Below are 15650 nucleotides of genomic sequence, written 5' to 3' on the forward strand. Positions count from 1 at the left end.
TCCTCATACTTGATGATGATTTAAGGCTGGAAAGGTTTTGAAAAAAGTCTGTAGAGTATGATGTGAAGGCTGCAGCAAGATATTTAATTTGAAAAGCTAGATTGACACATAAAGCCTTCTGCACCTCCTGCGATTTATAAAGCCATATTGCGATATTGATAAGATTTGGAATAATTGTTCCGCCCTGTTATGATTATGTCTTTCTCACTTATTCTCTTCCACTAATGAGCTGATCACAGAGTTCAGCTACGCGTCCTCCATCTCTACCCGGAAAAGGCAAATACAAACTTCTTCCTTCAGCAGGAGAGGTCAGATAAATGTTACAGCATCTTTTACATCATTCGTCTTTGGCGTAAGGTCACGAACACTCGTTACATTCCTGACTGTCTCCGATAGAAATCTCAAGGCGGGTTAGAAAAATAAAAACCTGATCCAGCACTCCTTCCAGTTCACGTCCAGCCTGAAGTCCAACAAGAATCTCATCGTTAGAAAATCCAGAACGCGTTTATCACGTCAGCGAAGGAGCTTCCTTCGATCCAGCAACAAGAATTTTAAGATTTTAGAGCAAAGCTAAAATACAATCCCTGCGGCAAAAACAAGTCTGAGATTTCAAGAATAAAGTCCAAATATTTATAATTTTAAAACTCAAAGATCGTAGAGAACAAAGCTGGAATATTTTGGTTGTAATCTTCTGATTATAAAGTTGTAATGTTGTCACTTTTTGAAAGTACTTTATCGACATGTTACAACTTTATTCTGAAAAAATAAAATATAAATATTTATATATTGTTTTCTCCAATTTTTCAACTTCATTTTAAAAATCTCAGACAGGTTTCGGCCGCCACTTGGTCCGACAGCTGTTCATCTTCTACGTCCTTAATCTCAAGTCTTAACTTCGACTGTTCACGTGTTTCAGATCTCCGAACTCCGACTCCACGAAAAAGATTTGCAGGACTGAAGAAAAAAAGAAAATATGTTATTTTGCTAAAACATCTGGAGCCTAAAAAAGATTTCTCATTTCCAGAGGAGCCTGTTCCGGGTCCTGCAGAGGGCCCTGGACCACAGTTTGGGAACCACTGTGCTAATTAGTCTTTACTTTGAGAAACACAGGTTTGATTCCCGTCCCAGGTTCCTCGAGCAAGGCACTGACCCCCTGCTGGCTCCAGGGGGCGCCGCATCGTCGACACCAAGACACTTTAATGTGACATCATCTCCGGCAGCCGTCGGTCGAAGTTCGGCGCTGCTGAGCAAGGCACTGAGCTTTTATTTACAGGGTTCAGAGAGAAATCCGATGACCGAGTGCAAACTGGATAATTAAGTCATCATCATCTTCGTCACTGACGTTCGAGAGTTTGTCAGACAAACTCACGTCCTCCACGCCGAGTTACAGCGGGGACGAGTCGACTTTGTGAGGGTTTGCGGGTCGAAGCGGAGGAGCAGGAGGAGGTCGTCTGCAGAGACAGGAGACAAACATCAGAGAGTATCTTTAGGTTTCAGACTGCAGGTGGGAAAGAACAAGGCGTTACATATGACTGACCCAATAATCAGCTGATTGTTTATGTCTGCCTTGAAACTGGTCGCTGTAAACGGTCACGCTCAGTTTGTAGCTCAGCTATCACAGATTTTTTAACCTGCCAAACGTTAACGTCAGCATCAGCCTCAAAAATACAAAACAGGGGAGGTGCTCAGCAGATAAAGTGCAGTTTAAAGATGTGTATAAAATATAAAAACCTTAGGCCGGTGTAGTTGCATTATGTCATCTCATTTAAAATGATTCGTCATTTTTTATTCATATAATTGGTTATGAAAATGAACAGAAAAACTAAATTGGTGGATTTTTGTTTTTGATTTGGCAGAAACGAGCTTCCGTAGGGAGCTCCTCTTACTCTTCTTGCTCCTTTAGTTGCAAATGAAATGTTATTTTATTCCTGTCTTAATGGGGAAAAAGTCTCAGAGCTTTTGGGTCATTCTGGAATTTATCTGTGACGTTATTTTACAGCTTTGTCCAACAAACAAACGCAAACATCTGAATCTCAGCGGGACAGCAAACCTGCTGGGACCGGCTGCAGGTGCGACGGCTCCGTGGTGCGGCGGTTTGGTGTTGGCGGGGTAGCCGGGGTGAGGGGGGATGTGGGGGTGGCACGGCGGGGGCAGGAGGCGGGGCTTGATGGGCACCACAGGTTTGGATGGAACAGAGACCTGAGGAGAGAATCATGGGAAAAAAAAAACATGAACCTCTGAAACAGAAAGCTGCGTTCAAGTTTCCTGCCAACAGTAAAGTTTTTACTAATTTCACAGCAACATAAACACAAGTTAAAGTTTGTGCTCATTTTCTAATTGATAAATTTCAATGACCAGTTCAAATTTAGAAACCCTGCGTCGCTTCATTAGCAGGTGTACTGAGAGTGAAACGCTCATGTCTCACTCGCCGCTCTGCTGCTTTCATCAGTTAAACTCAACACGGCTGCTAACTACGTTCCAAATTTAAAGTCTACAATCTTTCGTAGTGAACCTTTAAAGTGAAACGTCTGCAGGGAGAACTGATGTTCAAGAAAAAGCTCCACCGTGGAACTGAATGGAATGAATAGGTGAAAACTGAGCGGAGCGCCGAGTGCGACAGGACGTGATGGAGTTACAGGTAACGGGTCAGAAATGATAGTTCAGGTAACTCCATCCCTCTCAGTGCAACCAGCAACTGGCACGTCTGATGTTCACTCCTGTTCCTGAACGCCCCACGCCTGCCAGGGCTCATCTCCAAATCAGTCACCTCTGATTGGCTCCTGATTCAACCAGTTAAATCACCAGATCTCAATAATCAATAGTCTGATCACGACTCTGTCTACATGCTACCTGCTGCCAGGTGTGGTGTACCTGTCCAGGTGTGACGGGGTCAGGTGGGAGTGGCTTGTTGGGTGGCGCTGGTCGGCTCACCAGCAGCTGGAAGGTTAGTGAGGAGGAGAGAAGCTTCAGAACACTTCCTGTTTAGTAAAGTCAGGAAACAGGAAGCAGCGTGCGGCGACAGCGTCTATTCTACGTCTCCTGCTCGTTCAAACATCAATGAAACTAAACTTTTATTATCATTATTATTGTTATCAGTGCTGCATGCAGACAGAAACAGAACAGACTGAACATCTTGCAGTAAAGTCCCGGCCACACCAGATTACACACAGCTGCTGGAAAACTGAGCTCCTTATGACTCGACCAGTGAAACGATTTCATGATAAAATCGCCACGGCGACCACCATCAGCGCCTCTGTCAGGCCTGACATGACTCACCTATGAAGCCTCACAGTAATCCGGCGGTCGATTATTATTAATTTGTCCTTTTTTGCGCTCCTACATTTCTTTACGGCTCTCTGCGACCACGTTTCGTTCCGTCGGTTGCAGGCTGCATATCATCAGGGAGCGTTTCAGAAACAGGGCGTTTTGTCTGACTTCCTGCCGGGCTCGATCTGCTCTTGCGTCCAGAATAGACCTGGTACCTCTCTGCGGAGCGGAGACACGCTTCTCGTCTGGTGGACTCACAAGCATCGACTATAACGGCTGCGATTAGCTCCGGCAACCGCGGCGCAGCCGGAGTCAGTGGACTTGAGGTGTCAGACGTATCTAATATGTAATTAAAACCGGAATAACTTGAGTTTGGATGTAAACTGAAATCTGACCTTTCAATGGACACATGATTCGACCCAACAGGAGCTCACGTGTCCCGTCCACAGCCTACAGTAGCCAACCATGCCCGAGCTGTAGGAAGGGCCAGCGCCTGTCATTTCGTGAGTAGGCAGAGCCAATTGCCTCGCTTCGCTAAGCCACGCCCCAAATACACTTCTGGCCAATCACAGCCCAGTATAGGTCTCACTCTGAGCTCCGACTCTTTCATGGCTGCGCTCCAGTGACTCGAATGCAGAAAGAGTTGTTTTCTAGCTTTTTCTGGCTGTATGTTTCTAAGATCTGGTCAAACGCTGCTCCTGGAGCATCTTGTAATAATTACAGCAGCTACCAGAGAGTCTGGAAGGAGAAGGACGATTTATTCTCTTTCCAAAACCTGAAACAAATCCAGAAAAATGTCGGCTTATTCCTAATGTGATGTTAGTTAGCTAACGCTGGCTAACTTCCTACTGAATGCAACGTTATATAAACCCACTGCTTTTGCATTTTAATGATTAGTGAATAGAGCAGCTGTACAGGAACAGCGTTGATCCTTAATATCGTTGTCGGCGATGCGCTGGTTCACTTGTACTGTGTGATCGGTAGATTTTAGCTTCTATCTTTCATTTTTTCCCGACCGTTTGAGTCAGTTTGACAGCCTGAATTAAACCTTCTAATGTTTAATGCAACTTACATCATTATGAAGAACCAATGGGCTCGCAGCAGAGAGCCACAGACAGGAAGTCAGACTGGACTGAGGGACGCAGTTTGTGAACCATGACAAAAACTGATTTTCACAGTGCTGGTTTCTGGTGTGACCGGGTCCTGATAAAGAACTGTTGCTGAGCTCCTCCAGCCAGCAGGTGGAGCTGCAGCCTACACAGCCACACTACAGGTAACACAGCCACACTACAGGTAACACAGCCACACTACAGGTAACACTGCCACACTACAGGTAACACTGCCACACTACAGGTAACACTGCAGGTAACACTGCCACACTACAGGTAACACAGCAGGTAACACTACCACACTACAGGTAACACTACAGGTAACACAGCCACACTACAGGTAACACTGCCACACTACAGGTAACACTGCCACACTACAGGTAACACTACAGGTAACACTGCCACACTACAGGTAACACAGCCACACTACAGGTAACACTACAGGTAACACAGCCACACTACAGGTAACACTACAGGTAACACAGCCACACTACAGGTAACACTACAGGTAACACAGCCACACTACAGGTAACACTACAGGTAACACTGCCACACTACAGGTAACACTACAGGTAACACAGCCACACTACAGGTAACACAGCAGGTAACACAGCCACACTACAGGTAACACAGCCACACTACAGGTAACACAGCCACACTACAGGTAACACAGCCACACTACAGGTAACACAGCAGGTAACACTACCACACTACAGGTAACACTACCACACTACAGGTAACACAGCCACACTACAGGTAACACAGCAGGTAACACTACCACACTACAGGTAACACAGCCACACTACCACACTACAGGTAACACAGCCACACTACAGGTAACACTGCCACACTACAGGTAACACTGCCACACTACAGGTAACACTGCCACACTACAGGTAACACTGCCACACTACAGGTAACACAGCAGGTAACACTACCACACTACCACACTACAGGTAACACTACCACACTACAGGTAACACTGCCACACTACAGGTAACACAGCAGGTAACACTACCACACTACAGGTAACACTGCCACACTACAGGTAACACTGCCACACTACAGGTAACACAGCAGGTAACACTACCACACTACAGGTAACACAGCAGGTAACACTACCACACTACAGGTAACACTACCACACTACCACACTACAGGTAACACTACCACACTACAGGTAACACTGCCACACTACAGGTAACACAGCAGGTAACACTACCACACTACAGGTAACACAGCAGGTAACACTGCCACACTACAGGTAACACTGCCACACTACAGGTAACACAGCAGGTAACACTACCACACTACAGGTAACACTGCAGGTAACACTACCACACTACAGGTAACACAGCCACACTACAGGTAACACAGCAGGTAACACTACCACACTACAGGTAACACTACCACACTACAGGTAACACAGCCACACTACAGGTAACACAGCAGGTAACACTACCACACTACAGGTAACACAGCCAGTAACACTACCACACTACAGGTAACACAGCCACACTACAGGTAACACAGCCACACTACAGGTAACACAGCAGGTAACACTACCACACTACAGGTAACACTGCAGGTAACACTACCACACTACAGGTAACACAGCCACACTACAGGTAACACAGCAGGTAACACTACCACACTACAGGTAACACAGCAGGTAACACTACCACACTACAGGTAACACTGCAGGTAACACTACCACACTACAGGTAACACTGCAGGTAACACTACCACACTACAGGTAACACAGCCACACTACAGGTAACACAGCAGGTAACACAGCCACACTACAGGTAACACAGCAGGTAACACTGCCACATTACAGGTAACACAGCAGGTAACACTGCCACATTACAGGTAACACAGCAGGTAACACTGCCACACTACAGGTAACACTACAGGTAACACAGCCACACTACAGGTAACACAGCCACACTACAAGTAACACTACAGGTAACACAGCCACACTACAGGTAACACTACAGGTAACACAGCCACACTACAGGTAACACTACAGGTAACACAGCCACACTACAGGTAACACTACAGGTAACACAGCCACACTACAGGTAACACTACAGGTAACACAGCCACACTACAGGTAACACAGCCACACTACAGGTAACACTACAGGTAACACTACCACACTACAGGTAACACTGCCACACTACAGTAACACAGCAGGTAACACTGCCACACTACAGGTAACACTGCCACACTACAGGTAACACTGCCACACTACAGGTAACACTGCCACACTACAGGTAACACAGCAGGTAACACTACCACACTACAGGTAACACTGCCACATTACAGGTAACACAGCAGGTAACACTACCACACTACAGGTAACACTACAGGTAACACTGCCACACTACAGGTAACACAGCAGGTAACACTGCCACATTACAGGTAACACTGCCACACTACAGGTAACACAGCAGGTAACACTGCCACATTACAGGTAACACTGCCACACTACAGGTAACACAGCAGGTAACACTGCCACATTACAGGTAACACTGCCACACTACAGGTAACACAGCAGGTAACACTGCCACATTACAGGTAACACAGCAGGTAACACTGCCACATTACAGGTAACACAGCAGGTAACACTGCCACACTACAGGTAACACTGCCACACTACAGGTAACACAGCAGGTAACACTGCCACACTACAGGTAACACTGCCACACTACAGGTAACACAGCAGGTAACACTGCCACACTACAGGTAACACAGCAGGTAACACTACCACACTACAGGTAACACTGCCACACTACAGGTAACACAGCAGGTAACACTACCACACTACAGGTAACACTGCCACACTACCACACTACAGGTAACACTGCACACTACAGGTAACACTACCACACTACAGGTAACACTACCACACTACAGGTAACACTACCACACTACAGGTAACACTGCCACACTACAGGTAACACAGCAGGTAACACTGCCACACTACAGGTAACACTGCCACACTACAGGTAACACTACAGGTAACACAGCAGGTAACACTGCCACACTACAGGTAACACTACAGGTAACACTGCCACACTACAGGTAACACTGCCACACTACAGGTAACACAGCAGGTAACACTACAGGTAACACTACAGGTAACACAGCCACACTACAGGTAACACAGCCACACTACAGGTAACACAGCCACACTACAGGTAACACAGCCACACTACAGGTAACACAGCCACACTACAGGTAACACAGCCACACTACAGGTAACACTGCCACACTACAGGTAACACTGCCACACTACAGGTAACACTGCCACACTACAGGTAACACAGCAGGTAACACTGCCACACTACAGGTAACACAGCAGGTAACACTGCCACACTACAGGTAACACTGCCACACTACAGGTAACACAGCAGGTAACACTGCCACACTACAGGTAACACTGCCACACTACAGGTAACACTACAGGTAACACTGCCACACTACAGGTAACACTGCCACACTACAGGTAACACTGCCACACTACAGGTAACACTACAGGTAACACTACAGGTAACACTGCCACACTACAGGTAACACTACAGGTAACACTGCCACACTACAGGTAACACAGCAGGTAACACAGCCACACTACAGGTAACACAGCCACACTACAGGTAACACAGCAGGTAACACTGCCACACTACAGGTAACACAGCAGGTAACACTGCCACACTACAGGTAACACAGCAGGTAACACTGCCACACTACAGGTAACACTGCCACACTACCACACTACAGGTAACACTGCCACACTACCACACTACAGGTAACACTGCCACACTACAGGTAACACAGCAGGTAACACTGCCACACTACAGGTAACACTACAGGTAACACAGCCACACTACAGGTAACACAGCAGGTAACACTGCCACACTACAGGTAACACAGCAGGTAACACTACCACACTACAGGTAACACTGCCACACTACAGGTAACACAGCAGGTAACACTGCCACATTACAGGTAACACTGCCACACTACAGGTAACACTACAGGTAACACTGCCACACTACAGGTAACACTACAGGTAACACTGCCACACTACAGGTAACACTACAGGTAACACTGCCACACTACAGGTAACACTACAGGTAACACTGCCACACTACAGGTAACACTACAGGTAACACAGCCACACTACAGGTAACACAGCAGGTAACACTGCCACACTACAGGTAACACAGCAGGTAACACTGCCACACTACAGGTAACACTGCCACACTACAGGTAACACTGCCACACTACAGGTAACACAGCAGGTAACACTGCCACACTACAGGTAACACAGCAGGTAACACTGCCACACTACAGGTAACACAGCCACACTACAGGTAACACTGCCACACTACAGGTAACACAGCAGGTAACACTGCCACACTACAGGTAACACAGCAGGTAACACTGCCACACTACAGGTAACACAGCAGGTAACACTGCCACACTACAGGTAACACAGCAGGTAACACTGCCACACTACAGGTAACACTGCCACACTACAGGTAACACTGCCACACTACAGGTAACACTGCCACACTACAGGTAACACAGCAGGTAACACTGCCACACTACAGGTAACACAGCAGGTAACACTGCCACACTACAGGTACACAGCAGGTAACACTGCCACACTACAGTAACACTGCCACACTACAGGTAACACAGCAGGTAACACTGCCACACTACAGGTAACACTACAGGTAACACTGCCACACTACAGGTAACACAGCCACACTACAGGTAACACTACAGGTAACACTGCCACACTACAGGTAACACTGCCACACTACAGGTAACACTACAGGTAACACAGCCACACTACAGGTAACACTGCCACACTACAGGTAACACAGCCACACTACAGGTAACACAGCAGGTAACACTGCCACACTACAGGTAACACTACAGGTAACACTACAGGTAACACTGCCACACTACAGGTAACACTACAGGTAACACTACAGGTAACACTGCCACACTACAGGTAACACTGCCACACTACAGGTAACACTGCCACACTACAGGTAACACTGCCACACTACAGGTAACACAGCAGGTAACACTGCCACACTACAGGTAACACAGCAGGTAACACTGCCACACTACAGGTAACACTGCCACACTACAGGTAACACAGCAGGTAACACTGCCACACTACAGGTAACACTACAGGTAACACTGCCACACTACAGGTAACACTACAGGTAACACTGCCACACTACAGGTAACACTACAGGTAACACTGCCACACTACAGGTAACACTACAGGTAACACAGCCACACTACAGGTAACACAGCCACACTACAGGTAACACAGCCACACTACAGGTAACACAGCAGGTAACACTGCCACACTACAGGTAACACTACAGGTACACAGCCACACTACAGGTAACACTACAGGTAACACTACAGGTAACACTGCCACACTACAGGTAACACTGCCACACTACAGGTAACACAGCAGGTAACACTGCCACACTACAGGTAACACTGCCACACTACAGGTAACACAGCAGGTAACACTGCCACACTACAGGTAACACTGCCACACTACAGGTAACAGCAGGTAACACTACCACACTACAGGTAACACTACCACACTACAGGTAACACTGCCACACTACAGGTAACACTGCCACACTACAGGTAACACTGCCACACTACAGGTAACACTGCCACACTACAGGTAACACAACAGGTAACACTGCCACACTACAGGTAACACTACAGGTAACACTGCCACACTACAGGTAACACAGCAGTAACACTGCCACACTACAGGTAACACTGCCACACTACAGGTAACACAGCAGGTAACACTGCCACACTACAGGTAACACAGCAGGTAACACTGCCACACTACAGGTAACACTGCCACACTACAGGTAACACTGCCACACTACAGGTAACACAGCCACACTACAGGTAACACAGCAGGTAACACTGCCACACTACAGGTAACACAGCAGGTAACACTGCCACACTACAGGTAACACAGCAGGTAACACTGCCACACTACAGGTAACACTGCCACACTACAGGTAACACTGCCACACTACAGGTAACACTGCCACACTACAGGTAACACTGCCACACTACAGGTAACACTGCCACACTACAGGTAACACTGCCACACTACAGGTAACACAGCAGGTAACACTGCCACACTACAGGTAACACAGCAGGTAACACTGCCACACTACAGGTAACACAGCAGGTAACACTGCCACACTACAGGTAACACAGCAGGTAACACTGCCACACTACAGGTAACACAGCAGGTAACACTGCCACACTACAGGTAACACAGCAGGTAACACTACCACACTACAGGTAACACAGCCACACTACAGGTAACACAGCAGGTAACACTGCCACACTACAGGTAACACAGCAGGTAACACAGCCACACTACAGGTAACACAGCCACACTACAGGTAACACAGCAGGTAACACTGCCACACTACAGGTAACACTACAGGTAACACTACAGGTAACACAGCCACACTACAGGTAACACTACAGGTAACACTACAGGTAACACTACAGGTAACACTACAGGTAACACTGCCACACTACAGGTAACACTGCCACACTACAGGTAACACAGCAGGTAACACTGCCACACTACAGGTAACACTGCCACACTACAGGTAACACAGCAGGTAACACTGCCACACTACAGGTAACACTGCCACACTACAGGTAACACTACAGGTAACACTGCCACACTACAGGTAACACTACCACACTACAGGTAACACTGCCACACTACAGGTAACACTGCCACACTACAGGTAACACTGCCACACTACAGGTAACACTACAGGTAACACTGCCACACTACAGGTAACACAGCAGGTAACACTGCCACACTACAGGTAACACTGCCACACTACAGGTAACACAGCAGGTAACACTGCCACACTACAGGTAACACAGCAGGTAACACTGCCACACTACAGGTAACACTGCCACACTACAGGTAACACTACAGGTAACACTGCCACACTACAGGTAACACAGCAGGTAACACTGCCACACTACAGGTAACACTGCCACACTACAGGTAACACAGCAGGTAACACTGCCACACTACAGGTAACACAGCAGGTAACACTGCCACACTACAGGTAACACTGCCACACTACAGTAACACTGCCGGTAACACTGCCACACTACAGGTAACACTGCCACACTACAGGTAACACTGCCACACTACAGGTAACACAGCCACACTACAGGTAACACAGCAGGTAACACTGCCACACTACAGGTAACACAGCAGGTAACACTGCCACACTACAGGTAACACTGCCACACTACAGGTAACACAGCCACACTACAGGTAACACTGCCACACTACAGGTAACACTGCCACACTACAGGTAACACTGCCACACTACAGGTAACACTGCCACACTACAGGTAACACTGCCACACTACAGGTAACACTGCCACACTACAGGTAACACAGCAGGTAACACTGCCACACTACAGGTAACACAGCAGGTAACACTGCCACACTACAGGTAACACAGCAGGTAACACTGCCACACTACAGGTAACACAGCAGGTAACACTGCCACACTACAGGTAACACAGCAGGTAACACTGCCACACTACAGGTAACACAGCAGGTAACACTGCCACACTACAGGTAACACAGCAGGTAACACTGCCACACTACAGGTAACACAGCAGGTAACACTGCCACACTACAGGTAACACAGCAGTAACACTGCCACACTACAGGTAACACTACCACACTACAGGTAACACTACAGGTAACACTGCCACACTACAGGTAACACTGCCACACTACAGGTAACACAGCCACACTACAGGTAACACAGCCACACTACAGGTAACACAGCAGGTAACACTGCCACACTACAGGTAACACAGCAGGTAACACTGCCACACTACAGGTAACACAGCAGGTAACACTGCCACACTACAGGTAACACAGCAGGTAACACAGCCACACTACAGGTAACACAGCAGGTAACACAGCCACACTACAGGTAACACTGCCACACTACAGGTAACACTGCCACACTACAGGTAACACTACCACACTACAGGTAACACTGCCACACTACAGGTAACACTACCACACTACAGGTAACACTACAGGTAACACTGCCCACTACAGGTAACACTACAGGTAACACTGCCACACTACAGGTAACACTACAGGTAACACTGCCACACTACAGGTAACACTACAGGTAACACTGCCACACTACAGGTAACACTACAGGTAACACTGCCACACTACAGGTAACACTACAGGTAACACTGCCACACTACAGGTAACACTGCCACACTACAGGTAACACTGCCACACTACAGGTAACACTGCCACACTACAGGTAACACTGCCACACTACAGGTAACACTACAGGTAACACTGCCACACTACAGGTAACACTACAGGTAACACTGCCACACTACAGGTAACACTGCCACACTACAGGTAACACTACAGGTAACACTGCCACACTACAGGTAACACAGCAGGTAACACAGCCACACTACAGGTAACACAGCCACACTACAGGTAACACAGCCACACTACAGGTAACACAGCCACACTACAGGTAACACAGCCACACTACAGGTAACACTACCACACTACAGGTAACACTGCCACACTACAGGTAACACTGCCACACTACAGGTAACACTACCACACTACAGGTAACACTACAGGTAACACTGCCACACTACAGGTAACACTGCCACACTACAGGTAACACTACCACACTACAGGTAACACTACCACACTACAGGTAACACTGCCACACTACAGGTAACACTGCCACACTACAGGTAACACAGCAGGTAACACTGCCACACTACAGGTAACACTACAGGTAACACTGCCACACTACAGGTAACACTACAGGTAACACTGCCACACTACAGGTAACACTACAGGTAACACTGCCACACTACAGGTAACACTACCACACTACAGGTAACACTGCCACACTACAGGTAACACTACCACACTACAGGTAACACTGCCACACTACAGGTAACACTGCCACACTACAGGTAGCGGCGACTGTACCTGGCTGGGAGGGTCGGGGGGCAGAGGCTTGCTGGGGGGGGCAGGTCGCTGTTAACACATTAGAGCAGCAGCATTAGAGCCTTCTGATCAGGGCTCAGGGTCACTCAGCAGTCGAGCAGAGATAGTTTCCAGGTAAGGTGGTGAAGTTAATCACAGCGCCACCTGCTGGAGCAGCAGTTTATCCCTCTTTGTGTCATCGCATTGAAACATTCTGACACAGAGAGGTCCGAGTCCTGTTACGTCTCTTCTGGACTATAGCTTTAATTTCACACACAGACACATCGACACGTGTTTTCACTGGTTCTTCAGCCTTTCGGTCTTCACAGGTCCGTCCGTTTCTGAGAACCGTCTACTGGGACCAGAGTCACACCAGGTCCAAATGCTCTCCAGTCTGAGGCCACCTGTGCGTTGGTGTCTGCGTCACTCTGCAGTAACACTGGCAAAACGCTAGGTGTGGTTTCTATGTTCCACTGTGTGGAGCTTCTTCTTCTTCGTTGGTGTAGGCTGCTACAAACAATATTATGTAGCTGCACCACTAGAGGCTGCAGTTTCAGGACCCCTGCAATCCTGGGACCGCAGTTCTTTTGCGACAGCGCCATCTGCTGGAGTGGCGGTGGTAATGCACAGCAACACGAAGGAGGTCGATGTGCGCAGCTGTAGGGTTAACCGGTCGACACGCATATCATCAGTAACTTAGTAACTCAAAGTAACTCAAATATATATTTGTGTTTGGAGTTTGGGCCCCTACGTACAAGCTTAAAGCTTAAAAAAGGGTGTCAAAATCTGATTGGGTCACTTTGGCTGCAGTCTGAACGCAGCTTTAATGAAATAACTAAAACGCAGAAAGAGAGAAGGCGTCGTGACGTGTAGTTTTGGGGCGGTGCACGTCAGGCCATGGCGTGGAGTCTTAATCAGGTCGGTGATGTGTTAACGCAGATCTCAGGTCTGTGTCAGTAAGACCTGAACGTATCCGAGGTGTCTCTACACAGCAGGATCCAAACATCTACCCTCCAGACTTGTGTCATTTTGCACTGTGATGCGTTCAGATCGGGTCCAAAGATTCGGACCTGTGAAGACCTCAGACTAAAGGACTCTACGACACACCTGGACCAGGACAACAGTCACAGCACGAGGACGACAAACACACTCGCACAAACAGAGAATGAGCTGTTAGCAGCAGCAACACAGACGTTAGCGCCTCCAGGTGAGGTCAGGTGACGTTACCTGCGGCAGGGGTTTTAGGGTGGGGTCAGGGGGGAGTGGCTTAGTGGGAGGAGCAGGTCTGTCATGAACCTGATAGGAGAGAAAACAGGAAGCAGAGTGACAGCTGATACATGCAGTGAAGAGGAGGTCAAAGGTCAAACAAAGCAGGTGTGTTAATGTGAGAGGGAACACCTGCAGCTGCGACGCAACGTCGAATGAGCCGAAGTGAAACCGCCTCTGCGGTGAGTTCACGTGTCCGTGACAACGGCGGGACAGAGAGGACTCTAGTTCACGCTACACAATTCTAAGTCAGATTTCACCAAGCTCGCCGACAGTCGGGCTGGCAAACGGGCGATCAATCGCCTTTCGCCAGTCGTTGTGTGAAGAGGCTCACCGACGCATCGGCGACACCAGCCAGATACCCAGCATGCTCAATATCTGGAGCCGTCAGCCGAATCAACATCCACATCCAGCCAATGACAGCAGGCAGATATTTCTACTACAAAACACCTTTTACTCTGCGGCTCAGACACCAAGTGTCACCAAGATTTATAAAGACGTCTTCAGAAATTTTATCCTCATTATCATAAAAAACCTGGTTTGGGGACCGGATAGAGTTGTCGTGTGACGTTGTCAGCTCATGGGGTGGTGATGGTGCAGTGGATAAGACACATGCCTTTGGTGAGAGAGACCCGGGTTCAACTCCCCCCTGTGACACATCCACCATTGTGTCCCTGCGAGACACTTAACCCCTCGTAGTGTGCGACCTCTGACATGTAGATATTAAATGTAATCTAAATGTGTAGCGTGAACACATTACATTTTATATCTGGTCCCCAAACCAAAGCGACTTACAATCACGACGTCAAGACTCCCGTCACAAAACAACAAGTCGACCTGCCGTCGCTGAAAGTCGTATATTCCGCACTGAGCATTAG

At 47.9% G+C, this 15650-nt stretch overlaps 1 protein-coding gene across 1 annotated transcript in view; it reads right to left on the reverse strand.

The window, feature by feature from the left end:
- Window positions 1-63: 63 nt before the first annotated feature.
- Window positions 64-15650, reverse strand: part of adam15 (ADAM metallopeptidase domain 15) — a 151216-nt gene continuing 135629 nt past the window's right edge. The window contains exons 22-26 of the mRNA XM_038712398.1: window positions 14734-14802; window positions 13510-13557; window positions 2872-2937; window positions 2051-2199; window positions 64-1451 (exon numbers count right to left, since the gene is read on the reverse strand). Of these exons, the coding sequence (XP_038568326.1) occupies window positions 1385-1451; window positions 2051-2199; window positions 2872-2937; window positions 13510-13557; window positions 14734-14802 (399 nt within the window). The 3' untranslated portion in view covers window positions 64-1384. The remainder of the gene's footprint in view (window positions 1452-2050; window positions 2200-2871; window positions 2938-13509; window positions 13558-14733; window positions 14803-15650) is intronic.

The sequence above is a fragment of the Micropterus salmoides genome, unplaced genomic scaffold (genome assembly GCF_014851395.1).
Source record: "Micropterus salmoides isolate LMB-PRFRI ecotype aquatic unplaced genomic scaffold, ASM1485139v1 Ms_hic_scaffold_11, whole genome shotgun sequence".
NCBI lineage: Eukaryota > Metazoa > Chordata > Actinopteri > Centrarchiformes > Centrarchidae > Micropterus > Micropterus salmoides.